This window comes from Sebastes fasciatus, chromosome 13 (genome assembly GCF_043250625.1).
Source record: "Sebastes fasciatus isolate fSebFas1 chromosome 13, fSebFas1.pri, whole genome shotgun sequence".
Lineage (NCBI taxonomy): Eukaryota > Metazoa > Chordata > Actinopteri > Perciformes > Sebastidae > Sebastes > Sebastes fasciatus.
Genome location: NC_133807.1, coordinates 14,531,746 through 14,558,678, shown reverse-complemented (window position 1 = coordinate 14,558,678; position 26,933 = coordinate 14,531,746). Strand labels below are relative to the sequence as shown.

The window sequence follows — 26,933 nt, the reverse complement described above, 5'->3', positions numbered from 1 at the left end:
TTTACAGTGTGCCACTGACTGTGTTAACCTAAACAAATCAATCCCATCTTGTATTTTGCCAAAATGATTTCAGAATATGTATACAGGAAGACTGAGAGCTTTAGGAGAAGTTCTATTCACACCAGAAGTCGCCATCTCCCTGCAGCACTTGGTAATAAAATTTCAGCACCCCAGCTAGAATCATATCCATCCTTGATGGCTCTCTTGGTGCGTCATAAAATCTGTCAATATGACACCCACTTTAGTCAGCAAGCAATAAGTGTACTACTGCCTATAATGGGGCTTCTTCCTGGATAGGAGCTCTCAGAACTCCCCAAATACCACTTCATCCCTGAACCAAATTAAATCTCTCCTGCAGCCTCACCTGCAGCTGCTGTAGATCACGTCAATGACTCAGTGCTGCCTTGCTGTGGTCAGACTAAGAACTGCCTGTCTATAAAATCACATGACCTGAAAATAAAAAGGACACCATGCTTGTAAAGGTTTTTTTATATAAAGTACCTGTAACAGTTGATCAAATTATTCTTATTTCTCACATACATATTCATACATCCACATAGTAACAGACTGCAGCATCAGCACTCTAGTAACACTAGTAGCCTTGACTTTTGTTCAACAAAGATTCTTCTTTACACAACATGATTCACAAATGAAAAGGAAGGAAAACCATAAGAACTTCATCATCATTATCATAAGCTTCATATGTTACACGATAGTTTTTGTCTTGTACGTGTTGCAAGATAAAATATGGCACATAGTTATGAGTTGATCAATGAGGAGAGCATGTATAGGAGGGGGTGTAGTCAACCCATACTTCTCTCTCGAATTCAACAAAAAGGGTTCATTCAGAGGACAAGTTTCCTTTCCTCGCCTCCTGGTCTGGCTTCCTTGTCTCTTTTTGTTGTTGTCCCTGCACAGCTGGAGGGACCAGAGCAGGTGGAAGCAAAAATAGTGAAGAATCTCAAGGGACTTTTGCTCATCAGTTCGTTTGTTTCACAGAGAAACACATCATCTCTCCTCTTGTCTGTCAAAAGCTGTGACATCCGCATGGTATTGAATAATCAAAATATAATACTTTGAGTGTTTGTGTGTGTGTGTTTTGTACCAAGGAAAGGGTGTCAAATTTTAATTTAATAGAAATAGTTCAATTGATCGTTCGCTAAATCCCTTTTCAAGAGCTTGGAGGGTGGCGTCCTTTTAGCCTTTCCAAAACCAAAACCACAAGAGACAAAATGTAGGACCATGACCAGCTTACTAGCTAACTAGCTACTGTAGTAACCCAGCTTTACTTAAGTTATAACGTTAACAGCTCTGTCCTGCTCTTTACTGGATTTGGGACAGTTTAGACTCCAGCCAACCTATCCAATGTTACTGGAGATAATGTTACTTTTGTCAAACACATTACTCTTGTAACTTTAAAAGTGAAACAAAAAAACTCTGATCCTACATTTTTCTGTATCACAGTTACAATTTTAGGACTAACTAGCTCTACACTGCAAGAACAATACAGTTTCTTCATTTTCATGTCTTCTACATCAGTGGTTCTCAACCAGGGATCCTTGAGGGAGTTCCAGGGGGCCCCAGAAAAATGGAGAACAGTTTAATTTCACTATAGAGTTCTCCAAGGATAACGTATTTTTGTATGCCAACCAGGAAGTTAGCATCGCCCTGGTTCCCTCAACAAAAAGTCAATGGGATTTTTCTATTGGGTTTTGGATTATTGCAGAAAATAAGCTCTGTGGTAAACAAACATTTATGATACTTACACGACACGTTTTGTTCGGCAATATAACCTTCACAAATGACCCTTTTATGGTTTTTGAAGTGTAAATGTAATCGCCAATAGCTAGGCTATAAACTAACTACACCACGTCGCAGGAGCGCGAGTATACACAAGGAGGCTGTAAAGGCGGACGAGTCAGTGTGAAGACGTTTAGTAGTCTCATTTAGCCATTGTCAGCAACCGCCTTTTTTGAGACACATAAAGACTTCAAAATTCACGAGCAGGATATTTACTGACATATTTTAGGTCGTAGAACAAAACGTTTAAATCTCTTAAGCTTGTATTAACCACAGACCTTATTTCAGGCATCTAACTAAAAACCCATTAAAAAAACCCGTAAGTGCTAAAATACTAACTCATTTCCAGGTTTTAGGACTCATTCCTGTAGCACTCTATTTAATTCACCATAGAAGTGAGTCCAATGTGAGTAAGACTCATAAGAGTGACTATTCTGATCATAGGAAGTGAATTCCTCCACTGTAGTTGACAACTATAGAATTCTTAATCATATTTAACAACCAAAATCTTTTCAGATCGAGGTCCGTCACCTAATGTGTATCAATTTAGGGTTCCTTGACTCGAAAAAGGTTGAGAACCACTGTTCTACATGGATTATCAACTACTAACATTTTGCCTGGGATCTGACAGCTTTAGCTTCAGTCTTCTAGCATTATATCATGTATGTAGCCATCAAGTGCATATTTAAGAGCCCTTTTACATCATTTTAAAACAAGTCAGCCGCAAACAATAAAAAGTGAGTCTAAGACATCATTTTTAACCAACTTGTTGAGCTGACATTAGCTCAGTCTGCCAGCGACAGTTGCCTTTTTAGGCGGCAAAATCGACCGTTGCTGGCTAGAAAGGAGAAGCTGACAAATGCATCTTTTGTCTACCTCAGTCTGAAATCGAGGACCCGTAGTTTCACTCATCATAAATGTTGCGGCAGGGCTTAACGAACGGTCAATTAAACCTTAAGATTTACCACAAAGAATAACATTCATCTCTTGCTACTAAATCTGGGCGATAGCCAAATCATTGTATTGTCAAAAAAATCATTTTTTTTGTTTATCACTGTGACTTCTTTCAGTTTACCAAATGTCTTGCTGTGATATAATTCCCACCAAACCTGCAGTTTGGATCTTTAAGTTCAACAAATTAAGGAACAAAATGATTATTCAACAGTCATCATAGGAATGCTACTTGTGTACTCTTCAACCCATCAGAAACAGCTATAGGAGGAAGGGCATGTAAACAAGCTTGTTTGCCATGGATTCATTCTTCATGTGCATATTTGTCTCATGAGGTCTGACTCTGCATCAAGGCTACATCATTTTTACAGCATGGTACCTACTGCAGCCCAGTCGGTTTATCATCTGAACACAAAACATCACCTGCACCTTGGACACACCCAGTCTGGAAACAGGCACGACATTCTGTTTTGTTAACAAGCTCTTAAAATCTCATTTCCCATGTTATTTTTAAGTACATAGGGAACTGTTATTTCAGTTTTTTATCCCATCAGAGAGCAGGCCAAATATCGTTTATCATAAATGATAAATTCACGAACAGAATGCTGAATGCTCCAGCTTTGGATGACTCCAATTTTGGCTTACATTTTGCAAAGTGACACATAAAACTTCACTGTGTGTTAAAATCACAAGCTTTCCATTCCACGTCCTTCCCATCGGAACAAAGTCCCTCTTTTTTCTGTATCTCTGATACATGACGTAGCAACATTGAGAAAAAAATCGTATTCATGATTCCTTCATAGTCTTTCTTGTTCAGCAGTCAGAGACTTTGAGTTGGCTCATGTTTGTGTTTTGTATGAAATAATTAGTCTTTAGAATGATATGGCACACGATCTCTGCCCTGTTTGAGAAGGCAGAGCTTTCCTAAAATTGAAGACAGTTTATTGGCTTCCGGTTAAACTTAGTGATGTGACATCATCGAGGCAAGGAATCTCTTGAGGACGCTCAGTTGATTTTTGACAAGACGTTCAGTGGGAGCTTTCCAAAGTCACCGGGGTCATCCCTGCTTGGGCTTGAGACTTAGAACATGTTTACTGAGATGTTAGAAACTGGAGGTGTGGAGTTTGAAAGAAAGTATTATGGGAAATGAAGGATCTACCATTTTTGGAGCTTTACCCATACTAGGAATTATAAATCAGGATATCTTGTCATCTGCTCCTTCAATTTTGACCATCCATTCATTATCTGTAACCATTTATCTTATTCAGGGTCGCCGGGGGCTGGAGCTGATCCCAGCTGACATTGGGCGAAGGCGGAGTACACCCTGGACAGGTCACCAGACTATCACAGGGCTGACACATAAAGACAGACAACCATCCACTCTCACATTCACACCTACGGGCAATTCAGAGTCATTAATTAACCTAACCTGCGTGTCTTTGCAGTGGGAGGAAACCAGAGAACCCAGAGAAAACCCATGCTAACAGCGGGTTTTAACCTGCGACCCTCTTGCTGTGAAGTGACAGTGCTAACCTCTGCACCACTGTGCAGCATCAATTATTACCATTCTTTTAAAAATATGTCTTTTGTGACGCCCCATCTTTACTGAACTGCAATACTGAATTGCTGTAGAACCCCTTAAATATCCAATCAAACTGATTGACACTTGCATGGATTTTGAAATTTTCTTTCTATTCCTGGTTTCTGAAAGGGGAACCATTTAATGTTGAAGGGGTCTTTTAGGCCCCTAAGCACCATGGAACCAAGAACAGCAGAAATCCGATGAAGGATTGATGCTCGGACTTGCCTTTATCGCTCTATGTGAAGCGTATAGGCAAGGATACAACTGGCCTTTCACACAGAGTCCTTGTGCCGAGTCGCTTGGATGTCACATCACTGAGTCTAGCTTTCGGCTCAGTTCAGTGGGACGACCGCTCAGTCCCTTCTGTAATATCAGGTGCAGTGTGTCCAACACAAAGCAGCATGCTAGGAAACCTATAGAAGCACACATGCATGTCAAACAACTCGGTGAATAACTAAGCCGTCGGGTCCAGAGAGTCTCTAAATATGGGACGACTTGATAGGACTGGACCACACCAGAAAGGACAGGACCGGTTCAGACCGGACTGGAGCAAGTGGACAGAAAGAGAGAGAATCTGTGTTGTTTCAGTTTGTCCGGGTTGCTGTGGAGAGTAACGAGCGGAGGAAAGAGGAGAGTGGAGTTGGAGGCGACACGTCAAACAGCAGAGGAGGTCCCTCGAGCCGAGTGGCGACGGCAACATCAAAGCGTTGTTTTGGAAGAAAAGTTCTACATCTACACTTGTAGCTTCTGCCCACACACACACCTGGAATGTGTTTTTCTTTCATCCTGACGTGTGTAGCCATTGGTTGAGACAGATCACATGATTTACTCTCCGAATTAGTCCTCCACGACCCAGCTCCACCGATCATTCATACAGTATGAAGCGTACAAGATGAGCGCAGGGTTTTAAAACAGAAATCTTTCTTTCTTTCTTTCTTTCTTTCTTTCTTTCTTTCTTTCTTTCTTTCTTTCTTTAAAACATTTCCCTGTGGTCACTCAGGACAGCACCAATATGGACTGCAGGAGAAAGTGTAGGGGAACAGGAATGAATGAATGAAAAATATGCCATGGAGGGGTCAGTATTGCATTTCCCCATATTTTTGTAAAAGTAAACAGCTCACAGAAGGGCTTGTTTAATGATTATTAATCTGTGCCTAAGGGATTAGCATTTCATACTCTTAAAAATAAATAGCTGATCTCCCAATTTTATAGCAGATAAACCCAAATGTTCCCTCGGAAGCTCAGTACTTTATGTAAGATGTGGATGAATTAATCCACTACAGTACAATTACGCCAAATAGCGACTTGAATTTCACAGTCTGACGAATGTGCAGACTAGTTGCGTTGTGGTTGATTCTAGCTCGTCCATGTTGTGGCATTATTGAAGGTTCAACAGTGGACCTCGCAGCCAGTGTTGGTGAGTGCAATAAGCTTGGGCAGGACAATAGGAATAAGGTAAAGTGGAGTTGGCAATAAGCAGGATGTCATGTGCAAGGACATATGAAGTGACCTCATGCAAGGTGGATCTTGATTTTCATTACCGTGACATTTCTCTATAGCGGAAATGCCTGGATGCTATCACACAACATCATCGTATCAATATACTGTATCTTTATATTCATAATATCACCCTTGATTGGTAAATCTGTGTTGTCTGGCGTTTCTAAACCCATTTTATCAAAAGACAGAGAAATACTTCAATGGGAATATCGGATTGCATTTCTTATCTCACTGAAACAAGGTTCAGGTCAGCCTGATGCATGTCTCTGAGCCTGAGGCACAAGATAGAAAACCATAGATATCTCTTTCTCACAGCCTGTTAATGTCACATCACCAACCCTGCTGGCCGGGCATTTGATAAAACATCCGTCTGCGATGTCAGTTACATTGTTCCGGATAAACTAATGATCGTATCTCTGCCTTAAAGCCTACTATTGTCACATCCTCAGCCGAGTGATCCAGGCGTTGGATACCAACAAGTAGCCTGTCAGTCTTGGGAATCTAATCAGATCCAATCATGTGGCTGATGATGGTGTGGCTACACCAGACAGCAACCCTGATTTGATCTGGTTTGCTATGGTTAAAGTGCCCTGTAGGCCAATTGGTGCCTTCAGGCGAGACACGGATCAGTTTCTGCCTCTCTCTGTTTGCTCATTATCCAACAAATCAAACGATTTAAACACTGTATTTACTCCCAGAAGCTGTTCTGGGTTACAAACAGGAAATCTGGTTAATGATAAACTAGTAGAGACACCAGACAACAGTACTGCTCCAAGGTATCACTACGCTGCATTACATTAGTTCACCCGTCCTCAACCTATTAACTCCATCAATCTTTCTATCCATCCATCCTTCCTTCCCTCCTCCCAGCTCCCTCTTATCGGTCAAGGCCTATGAGGAGTTTGGTCTTCTCCTCCTCTTTCTTGCTCTCGTTCTTCAGGTCAGCAAACACCTGGGTAAAGTAGTGTGGGTCGGTGTTGATCTGGAGCATCTTGCCGCTCATGCGGTTGATGATCTCCAGGCAGCGGTCCCAGAAGGCTTCCTTCTCCGCCTCGACCAGGAAGGGCTTCAGCGGGTAGGAGATCTCGTTGCCCATGTAGGAGTAGGACAGGTAGAGGCAGGTGAGCAGCGAGGCCTGCAGCTCGCGCTCCGAGGCCACTTCGGACGAGACCACGTCGCGGCACAGCATGTAGAGGAAGACCACGTTGGCCGGAGTGATGAAGCCCTGATCCTGCCAGCCCTGTAGGAGGAGGGAGCGGTCGACGCTGCGCAGCCACAGCACCGGATCTGTCGGGGATAGACGCTTCAGTCTGTAGCAGCGACGGCACAGGAACTCGCCCAGGCTGCGCATCAGTTCGCTGGTGGAGGCCTGCATTGGAGAGAGGGAAGGAAAGAGAAAAAAGGGAAGTAAGAAAGAGGATTGGGGAAAGGATTGGTGAAATGAGGCAGCAATGAGTCCAAGGTAGGTAAAGATGATAGAATGCTTTCAGTTGGGGTTAGTGCACCAAATTTGCCTGTTATCAGCTCATTAAATGTGCCTTATCAGTCATTATAAGCCTCATAGATGTGGGTCAGCAGGGGCCTGCTACACCTACTACGTTGTAAAAGTGAAAGCAATAATTTAAAAGCAAGACACATTGTAAAAGTGAATGAAACGTTATGTTTTGAACACAAACAAAACAGCTTGCCTCGGTTTAGGCAATAAAACCACACTTTGTTTAAGTTTTGGCTTAAAATAATGTATTCGAAAAGTGAAAGTGAAACTAAAGGTTGTGAACACAAAGACAACTGCACATTGTTGGTTTCACACGGGATGCAAACCCTGGTCTCCTGACTTCCGCTTTTGTTCCTGTCATAATAACTATGGTCGCTAGAGGTCGCTGTCGTCTTCTTTTATTCCTTCTATCTGTGATCACCCATTTGAATCAATGATAAACCCTACTAATGGGTGTAGTAGGCCCCTTCTGACCCACATCTATGAGGCTTATAACCACAGATAAGGCCCATTAAATGACCTGATAAAAATCTAACCGGCAGGTTAGGATTACCTGGACAATGACACGTTTTGGTGTGCCGGTTGCAGTAGACGGATGGATCCCAGAACCTGTGAGGGAATTCTTTTTGGCAGCAACAGCAGCTACGTTAGCCAAGGTCTTGGAGATGGGCAGGAGGGAAGAGGTAGTGGTGGTAGTGGCCGAGGGGTCCTGGTTCGAGGTGTAAGATGAGAGGTTGGCACAGGACTGAGACTTCTTCAGCTTCAGGCTATTGGAGGCTGAGTTGGCCGTGGCCAAAGCGTGGCCGTCCGGAGAGCTCCCTTTCCCACCGTCCCCGGCGTCTGCCTGCAGCTTCTTGGAGCCCTTCCTCTTTGCCGACACAGCCACAATGCGCTTCCATGGCAACACACTGATGATAGAGGGGCGTTTGAGGGACTTTCCGGCTGCTGCAGCAGCATCCTTGGCGTTCTTGCTGTTCTGGACCGCTGTGTAGTGGCCTACCGTAGCCGGGCCGTCCTCAAACAGCACTGCCTTGCGGTAGCTGGGAGACAGAGACAGCACCGTACCCATGATGTCTGTACAAGGGTTAGCAGTGGGACGGAGGAAGGGTGGAGTGGGGAGCAGTGGGGTGAAAGCTCTTTAATTGGTCTAGACAAAGAGCTTCGAGAGGACCAAAGTGTCTCACTTCTGGAGGAAGTCGAACCTGTGAGCCAAGAACAGGAAGGAGTGATGATATTAGTTCCATTAGTTCCATTACATGTAGTAAACAATTCAATATTAAGCCATCAAAAACAAACACTTCATAATTAAAGAGGACCTATTATGCTTTTGTGCTTTTCCACTTTCCTTTAGTGTGTTATATCGTTTTTTGTGCATGTAAGATGTCTGCAAATTTACGAAGCCTAAAGTCCACGCCAAAGGGAGTTACTCTCCCCTAGAGAAACGCTACTCCTGAACTTCCTGAAACACCTTGATTGAAGTCCTGCCTTTTCTTCCGTAACGTGGTGATGTCACCAAGTAACACATTTGCATAATACCTGCCTAGTGGCAAGTTTGGCATGCCCTCAACCAAAGCTAGTTAGAGCGGAGCTGGAGCAGAGTCTGAAGAGTTTGGTTTGGTTGACCAATCACAACAGTGGGCCAGCTGACCAATCAGAGGGAAAAGAGGGTGAAGAAAGGTACTGCAGCACAGCTGGTATGAGAAAAGTAAAGCGTTTTTTTTAATATCAAAGCATGTAAACAAACCCAAAATACAAGTATGCACCTGAAAATAAGCATAATACTGTAGGTCCTCTTTAATAAAAGATGATGTTTTAATTTGAAAAAGAAAACGCTAACTGCATCTCATGGTCTTCCTCAGCAGTTAATCAGTTTTCATGGCGATAACTGCATAGATAGCGACTTACTGTCGCTGTGTCACAGCTACCATGACAACTGTACAAACGCCATCTAACAAGGAAGAGAGTGAGATGCAGTTGAAAGCTCTAGAAAAAGCCAGTAGATAGACATTGAGTTACTGTTTCTAAGGCCGAGAATGAACATTCACACTGGAGTCTTCAACTTTTTTTTTGTGAGCAAAAAGGAAACTATTCAAGGTCCACTTATTAGCTTTTCCCAGAGCTTTTGAGCACATTTCACTTCCTCGGAAGATAAGACCATTAAATCTGGTTTAAAGCCCAGCAAAAAGCTAATAAGTGGACCTTGAGTTGACTTTTCAAAACACCGTTTTTGCTTGTTTCGTTAGACCAGGGGTTCTCAAGCTTTTTGGGGACAGTGACCCCTTAAAGGGGATACAATGTTCAAAGGACCCCCTCATAATCGTAACACAGATTAAGCATAATGCTTGCTACCATTTGTACTCTTAGATGCCATTTGAACTGTTTGTATTCTAAAACCTTTCAACCTGAATACTTCAGACCTGTTTGATAGTGTTAAACAGAAACACATTTCAATTTCAATCATGTAAACACCACTTTCTTTTGCCCTGATATTCTGGGTGCTTTGTAATCAGATGTCGCTTTAGCTTGGCCGGCTTCATGGCTTCGTTCGCTAGCACCTGAAGACACATGACGCATTTTAGTCTGCCGTCGCTGTCGCTCGATATAACTGTCGTCATATTTTCTCAATTTAACTAGTTTGGTCTTAGCGTCACTTGACTATATGGACTGACTCAAATATTTCTCCATGCTCAGCCAGCTAGCTAGCTGGCTAATAAGCTAAGCAGCAGCAGGAACGGTTCTTTGCGCCCTGTGTGACGTGACTGATTCATGAGTTTCTATTGGCCCAAAGCTAACCTGGGTGGGAGAATGGACCAACAGAGTCTCACAGCAGTTTGTGAAATAGTCACACAATTTAATCTATTTGATTCGTGTACATAGAATTTCACTTTTTTTTGCTCAGCACAACTTCCAACAACGTAATTTTTGCAAATGTCCAGCAACACGTGATGCGCATGTTCCGCTCCAGTCTTTTCAAAATAAAATGGTTAGGCTTAGGCAACAAAATGAGTTAGTTAGGTTTAGGAAAAGATTGTGGTTTGGGTAAAAATAACTACGGAAGTGCCGTAACTTAAGTATGGAAGTTAAATAAATCAATAAAGCAAATAAATCAACTTTGACTTCTGGTTTCACATAGGACACAAACACAAGTGTCCTGTGGGAAAGTCCTGTGTTTTTTGACCCACCCAGCCACCCCGACCTGCTAGCTATGTGGCGTTTGCCGCTCTCTAGACTTCCCGGTTCACAATTAAATGGAATACATACAAATTGATTTTGTGCTGACCATCACGGAAAAAAATGTGAAATTAGTGTCTATTTACACAAATCAATACATTCAATTTCGTGACTATTTCATGAACCACTGTGCAACTGGGCATAATGGGCAAAATATGCTTGTTCCATTGGCGCAAATGGTCCACGTCTATACTTTTTAAAGATACAGCACAATTTTATAATTTATGACAAATTATTTTGCGGGACCGCCTGACAGAGTGCAACGGACCCCTGGGGGTTCCCCGGACCCCACTTTGAGAATCACTGCTTTAGGGAGTGAGCCAGAAGGAAACCCTTTCAAGATTATTGAATTTTACAAAAAACATTTACCTATGATCAAATGTTAATGAACAGAGCATTATGCATACATTGTTTGGTTATGTTATATCTCTCAACCTGACTGACAAAATGTATTATAGCTACATAATATGATGGCATTCCTTCATAATGTACACATCATAGCACCAAATGCTCAACAGTGGCCACATCTGCTGTTTACTTTCTTGTCAAAGAAAATGAGCATGCTGTGGAGCATGAAGCAGCAACCATGGATTCTGTTATCATTAAACATTGTTGATGATATCTCTCCTCATAAAGCATATGCATCAGCGCAACTGCAGGACCGCAGTGTCCATCAGTATTATATAAGAACCAAGATAAGGCCATAGAGGAGGCATGAGGAAGAAATGTGCGCAAGCATCCATTTTAGCTTCAAAATGGAAGCCTTTAAAAAAAAAAAACAGCTTCAGAAACATCAGCTGATAGGCCTGCATGCGCTCTCACACGCCCACAGCCTGAAACATATAAGACATATATGTTTTCTTTAATGTGTTGTGTGATTCAACAACATGAATAATGTCAAATATGAAGAAACAGAGCTGCCACACACCTGTGCGTAATGTGTTGAGCATTTCTTTGGTGGGCTTCTCATTTGGTTGTGAGAATGAAAATGAATTTGTTTTATTATATGCAGCAAAAGAAGCCTACCTTCTAATTAATCGACTCTTCTTGTGAGATCCATGAATCACACCTTGACCCTCACTGGCTGCTGGTCAAAATGTGAAAAGGCTTTCCATCCGGACAGGTTGGGTCTCCCTGGTGGGCTGCTGCCTTTTTTTTTTTTTTTTTTCAAAGCTTCATTTATGATAGACTTCGCTCGTCGACAGGAATACAGATGCGGAGCGAGATGCGCTTCACTGCTTCGCTCGCAGCTCGCAGGAAGACGTCTTCCATTGAGGATCTAGATCTATCTATCTATAGGCCTGTGACGGTCACTGCTATTGACGTCCAGAGTCTACGATGAACCTCCTTCAGACGTGAATCAAAACAGCACATATCTCTCTAAAAAAACAAACTCTAATCATTTGACAAAAAGAAAAAAAAATGGCCACTATGAATCCCAAAAATAGACAGCACAGCTTCTACCCTCAGCTATGTAAACCTGCCAGATAGAGAGAGAGAGAGAGGAGAGAGAGAGAGAGGGAGACCCGTTGCTTTGATGCGGGCATCTGCAGTTATTCGGGTTGGATGTGGGAGATGAACGGAGCCCTCTGATTGGCTGATACCGGGATGCTGAGTGCTGCTGCCGCGCGTCGCAGCCGCCGCGTCGCTGGAGAGGAAGAAGCCATTGGCCGCTGACGCGCTGCAGCCTATCGGAGGATTCGCTGTCCGAGGTGCTGAAACCAGCCGACCAGATGTGTTAAAGCTGCTGCTGCTGCTGCTGCTGTGGAGGAGGAGGAGGAGGATGAGGATGAGGAGGAGGCTGAACATGGAGGATTTTATGAATCACTCTGAGTAGGCCGAGCCCCACTAACAGTAACACTGTGGGTGCTAAATGAGCAGAGAAGCAGGTCATATACAACCAAATATGACAAATCGGGTTTGATCTGACGTAAAACACTTCTAATATATACTCGAAAAAAAAAGTTCGGAAACTTGTTTTTGGTGGATTATTTCTCTGTTGTTACAATGCTAATTGTCATTGTATTTTACATCGTGGGAAAGCCTGTTTATTTACCTTCACAATGATGTCCAACTTGTAAGGATCATGCATTTGTGGGATGAGCAGCACAGCTGATTATGTGGGTAGCGCCCAAGAAAAATTTGCCTGGTGGATTGGATGATTGAACTCTCTATCAGTAACAAGGAACAAACAAGACATATTGGCAATTTTACACTTTATTAATTTCATACACAGTCAGGAGCCTCAGTAGCGGGTTGAAGCTCCATATGCAGCCACAACAGCCTGGCACGTCAAGACTGTTTATGCATGGACCCCAGTATGCAGAAATATTCAAACACACCATTTTTAGAATAGGTACAAATAACACGATGATACTGCATTCAAAAAACTGCATGTGATTATCATAAAGTGGGCATGTCTGTAAAGGGGAGACTCCTAGGTACCCATAAAACCATTTTTCATTCACATATCTTGAGGTCAGAGGTCAAGGGAACCCTTTGAAAATGGCCATGCCAGTTTTTCCTCGTCAAAATTTATCCTAACTTTGGAGCGTTATTTAAGAAGTGAGCTTCTGAGTCTGTTAGATCTGTCAGTTTATGTTCTTAGAGGGATCTGGTCCTCGCCGCAAAAGCCAAACGTGTCACTAGGTGGCAGGAACTCCATTCCTTTACAGTCAACTCTCCTTCCAAGAGATCTCAACACCTTATAGGCATTCATACAGTATTTTACTGTGTATTTGATATGGTCTACTATGGGTTGGATATTTCTATTCCAGTACTTGAGGAAAATTAAATAAATAAATAAATCAGAATTATCCTAAAAGGATGATGTCTATTTCTAATAACCTAGAGTACTTTGAGACAAACAGTTTGGAAGTGGCTTTCTTTCTTTGGTATTTTGTTCTCCTTGTTAAACCTCCAGCTTTCTTACTTTGGCTGCTTTAATCTTTAGATCATTAAATAATGAATATATATATATATATATATATATACACCCTGTGTATTGTGTCCCATATGCATCCGCCTCGACCTCCACCGCCTGACTTCCACTTCTGCTCCTGTAATAACTACTATGGTCACAGGAGGTCGCTATCGTGCTCTTGTTTTTCTCTTTCTGGTTAATAAATACTTTGTAAAGCATCTATAAACATTATTTAGATAGATAGTTAATAGTTAATCGATGGTTAATAATTGGTTCCTTGTCCATCTAGCTATACAAATACAAATTAAATATAGTATATCAAATGTTATAATGTGTGCAACTATAAACTATTAATAGATAGTGTACTAATACAATCAGCATGTAATTGTTATCGTCTCTTATCAGCTGTGATACAATATAGAATTTCTAAACTAATTATTTCATATTACACAAACTAATGATAAAATAAAAATTGTTCATCAGTTGCAACTTTATAATAGCAAACTAAATAATGTTTATAGGTGGTTTGAAAACCAACCAAAGTGTTACAAATATCTATCTGCGGAATGTTTATAGATGTTATAGAACAATTTCTTTAAGGTTTAATAAATAATATCTTAATCATTAACACATACTTATATAGTATATACAATTTTATAATGTGTACAACAATAAACTGTTAAAATAACACAAGTTACCCATTACTATTAATTAGTAAACATTATTAATTATCATGTCATTGTTTGTCAACAGTTAAATAACTATTAACTAAGTTTGATCAGTTTACCATTTATAAATGATGGTTATTATAAATAGTGTTACCAAATATGTCAGCAGAGCAAGTGATACTCTACACCCCCTGATGACGCAGGCAGTATATCAGCACAACTAAGAAACAATGACGGATGGAAAGTGTTTGATTCAAATGATTAATATGAAACAGTGATTCATGGTAATCTAATTCCAAAGCATGGCAGCCCTAGGCAGGGAGTTTAACTAGTGCCCAGTCTGTACTCATATTAACCCGCACACTCCAAAGATCACAAGCGTCTCCCCAAGCATGAGGAAGTTTCTTTCCAGACTGTCAAGCAGCAAATGAAGCCAGAGTCCAAAGTGATTCACGGCTAAATCATGTGGACAAACTGCAGCTTTTGGACTCACAGGCTCCTCAGTAAATACATGTGGCAAATTCAAAAGCCAGCTTATCTAAAGGAAAGGGTAAATGGTATTTGCTCTAAGTTACATATTAACACCTGCTATTATATTTTTATCAAACTAAATAAACCAAAACAATTATCTTGATCCTAATTCAGATATATGTTACCTTGTCTAAACAAAATCCTGAATATCCTGGAAAATCAGAGCTTGTGTTTCCACTGTTAACAGTTTCAGGCAAATGGCACCCAGTGGCACTAATATCCAGCCCACTTATCATTTAAACTCAGTAGCTGAAAATGCACTTTTAACCCGCAAGTGCTTGTCGACAAACATGTTTTTTTTTTGGTCAGACCTCTTTGGTCGTTAAATCATGATAAGTAAGGAAATGGAAGAATGATTTTCAGATGCTTTTTACCTGCGGTTTGTATGGATAGAGGACAGAACCTGGCAAAATCAAAAATAAATAAATAAATGACACGATAAATAAATACATATTTCATTAAATGTAACAAAAATAATATTAGAAATGAATGTAGTGATGAACTAATTGATAAAATGGGACATAAATTGATATTTGTTTTAATTTTCTTCTTTAATTATTTATCTTTTTATTTTTTACCTTATGTATTTTATTTTTTTTAGAAATGTATAAAAAAAAAAAATGAGGGGTGACCTGTAAAGGGAAAATCGTGCAGAAATAAATAAATAAATGTATAAATACATAAGTGAATACATACATTAAAACAATTATGCAAAAATAAACAAATAAATACAAAAATAATTGCAAAAATACATTTACAAATAAATGAATAAATTGATCAATTTAGAAAATAATTAAAAACTAACTAACTAAATAAATAAACAGGAGATTAGATAAATAAGGGGATTAATACAAAGATAAATAAATAAAGAAGCTAATTAAAACAGAAATATCAATTTATGTCATATTTTGTCAATTCATTTATGACTCATTGATTTTTAATATTCTGTTACTTCATTTAATGACATATTTAATAATTTGTTGAGTCATTTATTTATTTTTTATTTTGGCAGGTATGTAGGGCCCCCACTCACCTTCAAAACAAATGCAAAATGTCACACATGCACACAACCAACTCAAAAACTCTCCAGGGTCTAGAAATACTTTGCACTTTATTTAAAAATTGATCACCATACAACATACATAGAAATAATGCATAAATTCTGTTGCTATTTTACATGCTGCGTCATGGCAACAACATTCACAATAGTGGTTCCCGTGTCCAACATACCAGCCTTTGTTTCATTATCACAATGAACGCAGTTATCATGTGATTCCTCATCGACTGGCCGTGTGTTACAGGTAGTAGCACTGCTATTTAAAAAGACTGACATTTCAAATGATCTCTGGTAAAGTAGGCAGTGTGTATAGCCTGTTTTACAAAGTGTAGTGTTCTTAAGGAATAGATAGTGTACATTCATATGCGGCAGCTATTAGGTGTAGTAAGATTTAAATATAGTAAAAATAGATTTGTTATGTCATTCAAAAAGTCTGATTGCACAAGATCTGATGCGAGGCATTTTTTGCAAGATAAAGGCGTAGCCCTTCACACCTCTAGAGGCAATATAGGAAGTAGAAAGACCACAGTCATTAAACAACACATTCTCACGGCAGTTCGTGAGATAGTCACAAAATTGTATCTATTAGATTTGTTTACATAGACACATATTTCCCTTTTTTTCCTGTGATGCTCAGCATGACTTTCAACAACGTATTTTTCGTGCATTTTCCTACAAATGTGACACACGTGTCAATTTCCGTTCCAGTCTTTTTAAAATAAAACTACTTGGTTACGTTTAGGAATAAATTGACTTGGTTAGGCTTGGGAAACAAACAACTTAGTTAGGTTTCGGAAAAGATCGCAGTTTGGGTTTGAATAACACAGGATGTGCTGTAGCTTAAGTGCGTAAGTTACGTGACAAAAACTACTTCGTTAGCTTTAGGAAAAGATGTTGGTTTGGGTTAAAATAACTCTGGAAGTGCCGTAACTTAAGTAAGGAAGTTACGCGACCAATAAATCAACTTTGACTTGTGGTTTCACACGGGTCACGAACACCAGTCTCCTGAGCAAAAGTCCTCTGTTTTTGACCAACCCATCCACCAGGACCTCCCCCCTACGCAGCATTTGTTGCTCTTTATACTTCCCGGTTCACAATTACGTAGATTACATACAAATTGATTTCGTGCTGACCATCACAAAAAAAATGTATATTCAAGTCTATGTACACGAATCAATACATTCAATTTCGTGACTATTTCACAGACTGCTGTGTGACTGGGCTGCATTAAAAGGATCCTTCCAAGACCTTCATCATTTGCAGTTAGTCCCCTCTGGATTTTATTCTGCAGTAAAGGATCATGGAGACAGCCATGGCACACATCTGAGGAGAATACATATATATTAATAAAACGTGCAATTAAAAGTAAAGTAAGGAAATGTGTACACAAAAAGAAAGGATGCATATTCGCAGCTTTTGTAATATCTGATAATAGATAAACTTGTTATCTCACATTTATGCATGGCACAATATATTAGTCGTCATATGTTGAATAAGGCTTCATTCATAATCGTTTTATGCTCTCTCTGATGCACTTCAGCCTTATCTAAAGTGGGCACTGCAAATGAAGAGGATGAGAGATGAGGTCATACCTCCAGAGCTGCTATTCCCAGGGCCACCGCCACAATAACCACCGTGTTGTCATCAATCAGCTGCTTGATCTTTGGGAAGCAGCCAGTTATTGTCTGGGGAAAATAAAGAGTGAGGTAGAATAAAATGTTATTAACTCAAAATGGTTTTGGATCATGCACATGGTTGTTTTTTTGTTGTTTCTACTTGTTCCGAAGCCCATACCGTCGTTTGATTACAGGGGCTATAGAGGCCTGGACAGCACTGTGGTGGGTACTGCTGGCTGTGGTCCACATAATACGGAGAGCTCACAAAGTCTGATGAGTTGTAGAATCCACAACATTTTAACTAAAGTGGACACAAAGAGAATATTTATGTTACATAAATCATCAGTGAAATGATGTGATCACATTTTGTTCAGCAGAATTATACCGTGGTCATTGTAGTATTCCACAGTCCGGTAATGTCGTAATTTTTCCCGTAGTCCTTCCTGATGTTCTCAACTGCAGCTTTGGCAACCTTGGTAAACAACTCGTCCGCCTAAAATGCAAGCATACAGTAGCTTTTACATCCAGGTACCAGAAGGCAGCACCTGTCATGATGGTGAAAAAGTTCCTTAGTTTACTTACCAAGGGTCTGAATACCAAGATCACTATTGCTCCTGCAACCTCCGCTATGAAGACCACCAGGACTATGATGAAAAACTAGGAAAAAGACCAGAATGTTTAACATTTTATTGGAATAGGATTTTTAAAATCAACATTTCCATAACCTAGTCACCAGAAAAACATGTTGGCATTGTACGTTTCTGCAAACCACAGGATACGTTAAATGTTTATGTTTCTGAACCAAAAATATGTTTCATGAATCGATTCATATTGGCCTTGTATCATGCTTGCAGAAAATGCAAACTGCCACGTCTTTATCGTTGTGAAACGATTGGTTAGATTTAGGCAGCAAAACTATTTGGTTAAAGGTCTCATTTGCCGAATAAAAGTATGTCTTTTCCTGAAAAAAATAATTATGATTGTGATTTATCATTTTAAAAATTTTGGCAGGTCCAAAATTAATGTTTTATCTCTGTGGAAGATACCTGATGTTTGGTTCCCATTTCTAATAAGGCTGATGAACCAATAGTATAATAATGTTGGTATCACATGGTATCTCTGGGTCGTCAGTTAGTGTGGAAAAGACAGATAAATGCCTGTGATTGACGGTAAGTGCCTGGCAACGGCTTGTTGTGAAGTGAATGCAATGGAATGAGGGAGGGAGAAAGCGACATCTAGTGGCTGAATGATATCAATGTTTTTAATAGCACCTTTAAGGTTAGAAAAAACATGGTTGTGTTAAAATAATAACGTAACAATGTAATTAGTGTAAATAAATAACAACCGTAGTGGACTTTCTTACGTAACGTTACGTAACAAACGTTACAATTACATATACATATATGTACATATATTATATAATTACATATATATATATATATATATAGTATATATAATTTTCAATAACGGTTGGTCCGACCGAATGCAAAAATGTCTAGATTCAAATGCTGCATTTCCAATTGGTAAAATTTGTTTACATTTATTTCACTGTATATGTGGACATTTGGATTGGGCCTCACTCCTCTTGTGCCTTGTCTGGTTTTACTTCCTGCCTTTGTGATTGTCTGCCCTGCCCTGATCTGTTCCACCTGTGTTTAATCGTCCTGCTTTCATTGTGTATTTAGTCTCTGTGTTTCCCGTTTCATTGTCAGTTCATCGTCGCTCCTCATGTGTAGTGTTTCATCCATGTCAGACTTTTCCCTCCCAGTGTTTTTTGAGCTTCGAGTTTTAATCTTTGTGAGCAAACTTTGTGGTTTGACTCTGCTGTTACCTGTCTGCCGGAGCAGCTGCATTTATGTACATAGTACGTTTTCTGTTATTAAAGCATTGTACTCTATCTGAGGCCTCCTCATCCTTATCTGTGTTTGGGTCCAAACCTGTTTTCCAAACACCGTGACAGTATAAATTCCTCATCATTAAGTGTGTTCCACTTTAATTAATCGCACATTTTTTATCTGTTCAAAATGTACCTTAAAGGGAAATTTGTCAAGTATTTAATACTCTTATCAACATGGGAGTGGGCAAATATGCATGTTTTATGCAACTGTATGTATATATTTATTATTGGAAATAAATTAACAACACAAAACAATGATAAATATTGTCCAGAAACCTTCCCTTATTTAACCTCCTTTGCGATAAACTAGTATGACATAGTTGATACCAATGGATTCGTTAGGTTTTCTCGTTTCATATGATGCCAGCATCTTCCCTATAGCTTTAAAACCTAAAAATCGCAAATTGCGTTAATGCGTTAAAGAAATTAGTGATGTTAAAACAAATTTGCCTTAACACGTTATTATTGCGTAATTAACTTTGACAGCCCTAATATATATATATATGTATATCCATTAAGTTTTCCCCGTGGTTGTCCAATGTTTGATGTTTTGCAACATGATATCTTACAAAAAGTTTTTCCTCATTTTTGATGCGATTTCCTACGAATGTCCAGCATCAAGTTCCGCTCCAGTCTTTTCAAAATAAACTACCGTCTTTACAGGAAACAACTCCGCTAGATTTAAGCAAGAAAATCACTTGGTTAGGTTTGGGAAAGGATTGACTTGGTTAGGTTTAGGCAACAAAACTACTTAATAAAAAATCCTAGTTAAGTTATGCCACACTGGAATTGGTTACGCGACACCAGAAGTGGCCTAACTTAAGTACGGAAATTACATGACAAATAAATCAATGTTGACTTCTAGTTGCAAATGCATTACGAACACCGGTCTCCTGGGTTAAAGTCCGGTGTTTTTTGACCCACCCATCCACCCCGACCTCTTCCCTTCACGGCATTTGTCTCTCTTTATACTTCCTCTTTCACAATTACGTGGATTACATACAAATTGATTTCATGGGATATATACAAATTACAGTGCATTTACTTTTCATAAGTATAGCTACCAATAGTATGAGAACCGCTTGAGGTTTGACTGTTGCTCTTTTAATCACATCCTCTCATTGCACCCTCCTCTGTTGCAATGTCTTAATGGCAACCGACTGGAAAATTAGCACCACCGGCTGTTTATCTCAACACACCCAACTCCCAATATTCACATATCTGTAGTGGATGGAAATTGGAAACACACATGAATGTTTTCTTTTGCCCATTTTCTGTAAATTCAGTTAAAATTTTCACCCAGTTTGGATGGAAACTATTGAAACTAAGCTTGTGACAAAAAGTTTGCATGCAACAATTTGTGCTTAAATTTCAATAGGAAAAGTTTTTTGAAAAGTTTGCTTATTCGCTCTCTTGCCAAGAGTGAGATGAGAAGATCGATACCACTCTCTATCTTAAAAAGAGAGTAAGTGTTTTTCACAAACTATTCCTTTAACCCTCCATAAAGTAGCAGACAACAACCTACCAGCAGCAGCATACACTTGCTCTCTTTGACGGCTCCACAGCAGCCTAGAAAGCCGATGATGAGCAAGAGTGCTCCTATTGCAATCAGCAGGTAGCCCACATTGAGCACCTGACTGAGCTCTGCTGGCATGTTTTCAATTTTCCCGAGAAAGTTGAGGACGGAGCCGCTGTCCACCTTCACCCAGATCCCAACACCCAGGATGGCAGCACCTGCCAACTGAGGGGAGAAGAAAAGACAGGAAGAGAAGTGGGGAAAATCTTCAGATTTAATAGAGATCTCCACCAATTTTACATGTACTGTAAAGGTCAGTTTACCTGTTATGGGGATTACTACTCAGCGGCAAAAACAGACGTGGAAATAAAATGCTCCAAGGATGACGTATTTTTGTAGGCCAACCAGGAAGTTAGCATCGCACTGGTTCCCTCGACAAAAAGGCAATGGGATTGTTCCATTGGGTTTTGGATTATTGCAGAAAATAAGCTCTGTGGCAAACACACGTTTATGATACTTACATGTTTTGTTCAGCAAGATAATCTCTACAACTGAACACCACTTTTATGATTTTTGAAGAGTGAATGCAATCGCCAGAAGTAAAAGGCTAAAGTTAGGCAATAAACGAACTACAGCACGGTCGCGTGAGTGCGAGTATAAACAATGAGGCTGTAAAGGCGGACGAGTCGGTGTGATGGCGTTTAGTAGTCTCATTTAGCCACTTGTTAGCAACCACAATTTTCAAGACACATTAGGCTTAAAAATTCACTAGTGGGATATTTATTGATGTATATTATGTCATAGAACAAAACGTTAAAATCTCTTCAGCTTGTGTTAACCACAGACGTTATTTCAGGCATCTGTATTTTGCATCTCATGTATTTTGAAGTTTTTATAAACTAAAAAAAGGCGGTTGCTAACAAGTGACTAAATGAAACTACTAAAAGTCATCACGCCGAACACTTGTCCACCTTTGTGGACAGTGGTGATGACGTGAAATCACGCCACTGTGGTGCAGTTTATTTATAGCCTACAGTTAGCTTTTTACTTCTGTCGATTGCATTCACACATCAAAAATCATAAAAGCGTGTTCATTTGTGAAGATTATCTTGCTGAACAAAACGTGTAAGTATCATAAACGTTTGTTCAACACAGATCTTATTTTCTGCAAAAATCTCATTGGCTTTTTGACGAGGGAACCCAGGGCGATGCTAACTTCCTGGTTGGTCATTTTACATTTTTGCACATTTTTATGCTTCAAATCAAATTCGCCCTTGCAAGCATTGTTACTTTGCACTTTGTTTGCATATTTTACTACACTTTTCACACTGCAACCTACTTGTGATGCACACAGAGGTCAAATGGCAGTGTTTTCTGTGGAAAATGTTATTTTGAAGTATTTCTAATGAAACAGTAAAACTTACAAAGATAATGCCATTGAAGACAAACATCATGGCTTTGAGGAATCCAAAGCACCCCATTTTTGCTGCAGATTGTTCTACCTCTGGAAAAAAGAAGAGAGAAAAGACACTGGTCAACCAATACTGTCCAGCATTTTGTTTGCAGCTTTCATGTTATTTTTACTTATGATTTTCATGCAACTTGTGTCATGAAGATTTTATGTGACAATTACATTTTTAGCAGGCAGATTGTAGCAAATATGATTTAAAAAAAGTATTTTTTTGTAGATAAGTATATCCTAAGAGTAGTGCATGAGACAGGTAATCTGAAAAAAAATCCTGTGCCTCTGTGTCCTCCGGTGCTCATAATGGCATCTGCAAGATTTCACAGACCGGAGGAAAACAACCAATCAGAGCCGAGCTGGAGCCTTGCCGTCTCTGAGCAGCTGTCAGTCACTCGCAAACTCCGATTAAAAGGTCAAACTAGGCAGGGCTGATCAAATATGAATCAATATTCTGTTACTGTAATGCCTATTTCTCACATAAAATGTTTTGAGAAACATCTTGTAGTGAATTGTTTAGCTGTAAAATGAGAAAGTTTCTGACCCAGCTGCCATGATGAGGTCAGTTGAAGAAATACCAAGGACCGCCCACTAGCCGGAGCAAACTTTCTCATTTTACAGCTAAACAGTACACTACAAGATGTTTCTGAAAACATTTGAGGCGATAAATAGTCATTACAGTAACAGAATATCGATTCATATTGGATCAGCGCTGCCTAGTTTGACCGTTTGATCGGAGTTTGCAAGTGATCAACTCCGTTGAATGAACAGCCAATAGGAACGCTCTCTCTCTGAAATGACCTGTGATTGGTCAAAGTCTCCCTTCACAAGCTAGTTTTTCTAAAGCCTGAAAACAGAGCCATGAGGAGATGCAGAAGTCTAGTTTTCTCTCAGAACACTTGAATTACAATATGCTGAAAGATTATTATGGAATTTTTGCCCAATGATGCCAAAACGATACTACCTACTGCCACTTTAACTACGTTTATTCATCCATTATAATACCAATGTAAAAACCATTTGTACACACATCACAGTCATCTGTGTGCACAGCATTAGTCATCACGATGACATGTTTTCCCAAGTGTCTCAATGTCATTACGCACTGCCAATCAGGTGACAAATTAGCATTGTGATTGTGCTGTGTCCTGTGAGAGGTGGGAGGGAGAGAGAGAGAGAGCAGGGGAGGCGAAAACACCTGCCACTTTCCCAACTCCTCACCTTTTACCCTTTGTGAGCTAAATAACTTATCTTTCTCAAACACTCAGAGTGCTTTGAGCCTTTCATTCCCACTCTGAGGACATTTACTGTACACATACCACTCTATACAGGGACCTTGGGTGAGGGCTTTGTTTAGTTTAGAATTAATGGGGGCAGGGAGGTGATGTTTGAGGAAGCATGCCTGTATTTTCTGGAAAGCCTTTCATGAAAGCCAGTGGTATGCAAATGAGGAAAGGACACACGAACACATGTAAATGTTTCCTCTCTCTGCAACTTCCCCCTTGTTGTTTCCAATTTAGAACATTTCGCTATAATACTTGAAAGTCATAAACTCATAGACGATGTGATTGAAGTAATATGGACACGAATGCAGTATAATAAATTAAAACAAAGACGCTAGTGTGTGTATTTGCATAGAAAACTTTGTGGCCAGCCAGGCGATCCGTCACACCCATTGCTTGTTAGACTTTATGGTGCCAATACCAGCAGTGATGCATTAACCAATGGAGGTACATTACAGCATAATAGCCCATTAACTACCAATAAATCTATTGACACATGAATGCCCAACGCAATCTCTTTAGTGTGTTTTACAAGTGTGTTCACAAAATGCATCTGTCTTCATCATCTTGACGCATCGAACACACGCATGACTCTATCCTATCTCCAAATCTTCACCTCCCACTCCCTTTTACAACCTCTACTGTTCTAGCGTCACTACAAGATTGCCACTTCCAAATTTGTGTGTTTGTGTGTGAGTGTGTGTGTCAGTGAACCTCCCAGATGGGAAACAGTGCCCTTTGTTTGTCGTGACAAAACAGGCGAGTGTTAAGTCAAGTGTTATCCCCAACGACAATGACTGAGCAGAACCCTATTGTTTATAGCAACAGGCTGCTTTCTGAGAATTGGGATATCCCTCATGGTCTCGTCTCACTATTATTTGATTCATACCTACTGTTTTACTACAATTACTTTAATTTAACGACGCATTCCATAAATATTCCCTCAGACAAACATATCAAATAAACCCAAAACAGGAAGTGGCTTGTCATTTCTTTTAGCCTCCGCTGTTACAGTAAAGCTGGTTGTCATCAAGTTAATCATACATTTGGGAGACAGGATGCCCTCAGAAACATAACAAGTGGTTGCCTTGACTCCCCCAAACTCCCCCTATCACCTCTGAGCTTTCCCCCCGCTTCCTCATGGTCAGCGATTGCACTCTGACACAACGGCCTGGTGATGTATTAACAAGCTAGAGTCACATGCAAAATCTCAAAAACTGCCCAGCAAAGACTGAAAAAAGGATGTAGAGTGCACTTCCAACACAACAAGGAGAGGCTCTTGTTTGGAGGTGACATATTTAATGCTGTACTGTAAACTTCAGGAGATACTTGGTCTGTGTTTTTTGGTCTTAGATCAACAAAACCTCTCGTCTCTGACTGACCAACTCCCATCAAAAACACACACACACAGACAAATCTCAAAGGACTCCATTGAGCAGCATAATTGCAGGCAGGTCTCAGGAGACAAAGGATCATTGTTGGCTGGATCTCTCCCTATGTTGGTACGGCACTTATAACCAAAAGACCCAAAACTCACATGGAGAAGCTATAACTTTAAATCACAGTCTAAGTTAAGTCACTTGTTATGCCTTACCTTTCACAGGAGATATCCAAGGTCGTGCTCTGAGGCTGGGTCACTTGTTTAGAGTCTCTCTACCTTCACTCTGGTGATGGAGGCTGTTGCTGTGGGAGCAGACTGACTGTGAGATAACAGGAGTACAGCAGTGTATTATTCTCCTGTCCTCTGAAAATGACCCACAATATGCTCTCTGTCTCTCACTTCCTGTGGCACCGTCGCTCCGTTAGATATGAAAGAGCCTCTGGGTGACTTTTTCAGCTTTCTGCTTTTATTTTAAGGCTGCTGGTTATAAGTACTGTAAAGGGAGGGGGAGCAAGGAGAGCAGGTGGGCGTGACCAAAGCAGCTGAGAAACACATACAGTATCACCATGGAGTTAGGCTGCTCTCCTGAGAGAGGGAGGGGAAGAGACAGGCTAGAGTAGTCTTAATACCTTAAGGTAAGAACAGTGATTCATTTTCTCAATTAAGCAAATTAAAAACTTAAATAGTGTATTTACAGGATACTAATTTATCAAATAAAGACCAAACAAATCTTTCCACTCATATCATAAAGGACGAAAATGGTTGCAAGAAAGTTAAAAAATGAAAAAATTCCAAAATAGCCCATGAAATAAGGAATAATCCCACAACATTATGCATTACTTGTATTCAACTGAATAATTGAAAAATTATTATTAGTCATTCTAGATATATATCTTTAATTTTACCAGGTAAAAACTCATTGAGAAGGATATCGCTGTTTGTTGTGTATACAGCAGTGTGGCAGACTTTTTTTCATGAAAATTTAAAAAATGCTATACTATGACTTTTTTCACGAAATTTTACAACATACTATACTTTTACTTTTTTTTCATGAAAATTTCTGACATACTACACTGTGACTTTTTTTGGTGAAAGTTTTCGGCATACTATACTATGAACCTTTTTAATGAAAATTAAAAAACACGCTATACTGACTTTTTTTTCATGAAATCTTTCGTCATAAGATACTATGACTTTTATTCACCAATTTTTTGGAAATGCTATACTATGACTTTTTCTTCATGAAATTTTTCGATGTAGTATACCTTGACTTTTTAATGTTGCAAATTTTTTACATACTATACTATGTTTTTTTTTGGTGAAAGTTTTCGGCATACTATACTATGACTTTTTTTCATGAAAACTTTAAACATACGATACTATGGCTTTTTTTTCGGGAAATTTTCCGACATACGATACTATGACTTTTTTTCATTAAATTTTCAACATACTATACTTTGACTTTTTTGCATGAAAATTTTAAACATGCTTTACTATGACCTTTTTTCATGAAATGTTTCGACATATGATAGTATGACTTTTTTTCATGAAATTTCTGGGCATACTATACTATGACTTTTTTGATGAAAATTTTTAAACATGCTATGTAGTTATTTTTTTTCATGAAAATTTTAAACATACTTCACTATGACTTTTTTTCATGAAAATTTTAAACATACTGTACTATGACTTTTTTTGAAAAAGGGAGAGGGGCTGAATTCCTCCTGAAGTCCACTGCCATCTCCACTGTCTTCAGAGCATTCAGCTCCATGTGGTTCTGGCTGCACCAGGATGCCAGATGGTCAACCTACCATCTGTAGGCAGACTCATCACCCTTGGAGATGAGGCCGATGAGGGTGGTGTCGTCTGCAAACTTAAGGAGCTTGACAGATTGGTGTTTGGAGGTGCAGCCGTTGGTGTACAGGGAGAAGAGCAGAGGGGAGAGAACGCAGCCTTGGGGGGCACCGGTGCTGATGGTCTGGGTGTCGGAGACTTGCTTCCCCAGCCTTACGTGCTGACTCCTATCAGTTAGAAAGTCTG

At 39.8% G+C, this 26,933-nt stretch overlaps 2 protein-coding genes across 2 annotated transcripts; both read right to left on the bottom strand.

The window, feature by feature from the left end:
* Positions 1–5,501: 5,501 nt before the first annotated feature.
* On the bottom strand, positions 5,502–12,105 carry LOC141780440 (cyclin-dependent kinase 5 activator 1-like). The gene is made up of 3 exons (XM_074655660.1): positions 11,586–12,105; positions 7,882–8,530; positions 5,502–7,202 (listed from the first exon to the last, which is right to left on the bottom strand). Exons 2-3 carry the CDS (start codon positions 8,395–8,397, stop codon positions 6,711–6,713), a joined length of 1,008 nt encoding a protein of 335 aa, XP_074511761.1. The 5' UTR covers positions 8,398–8,530; positions 11,586–12,105; the 3' UTR covers positions 5,502–6,710.
* Positions 12,106–15,777: 3,672 nt separating this feature from the next.
* Positions 15,778–25,390, bottom strand: tspan34b (tetraspanin 34b). Its single transcript, XM_074655694.1, has 8 exons — positions 25,107–25,390; positions 22,192–22,269; positions 20,777–20,992; positions 17,937–18,011; positions 17,740–17,847; positions 17,515–17,655; positions 17,331–17,423; positions 15,778–17,061 (listed from the first exon to the last, which is right to left on the bottom strand). The coding sequence occupies exons 2-8, from the start codon at positions 22,246–22,248 to the stop codon at positions 17,002–17,004; spliced, it is 750 nt and encodes a 249-aa protein (XP_074511795.1). The 5' UTR covers positions 22,249–22,269; positions 25,107–25,390; the 3' UTR covers positions 15,778–17,001.
* Positions 25,391–26,933: the final 1,543 nt, after the last annotated feature.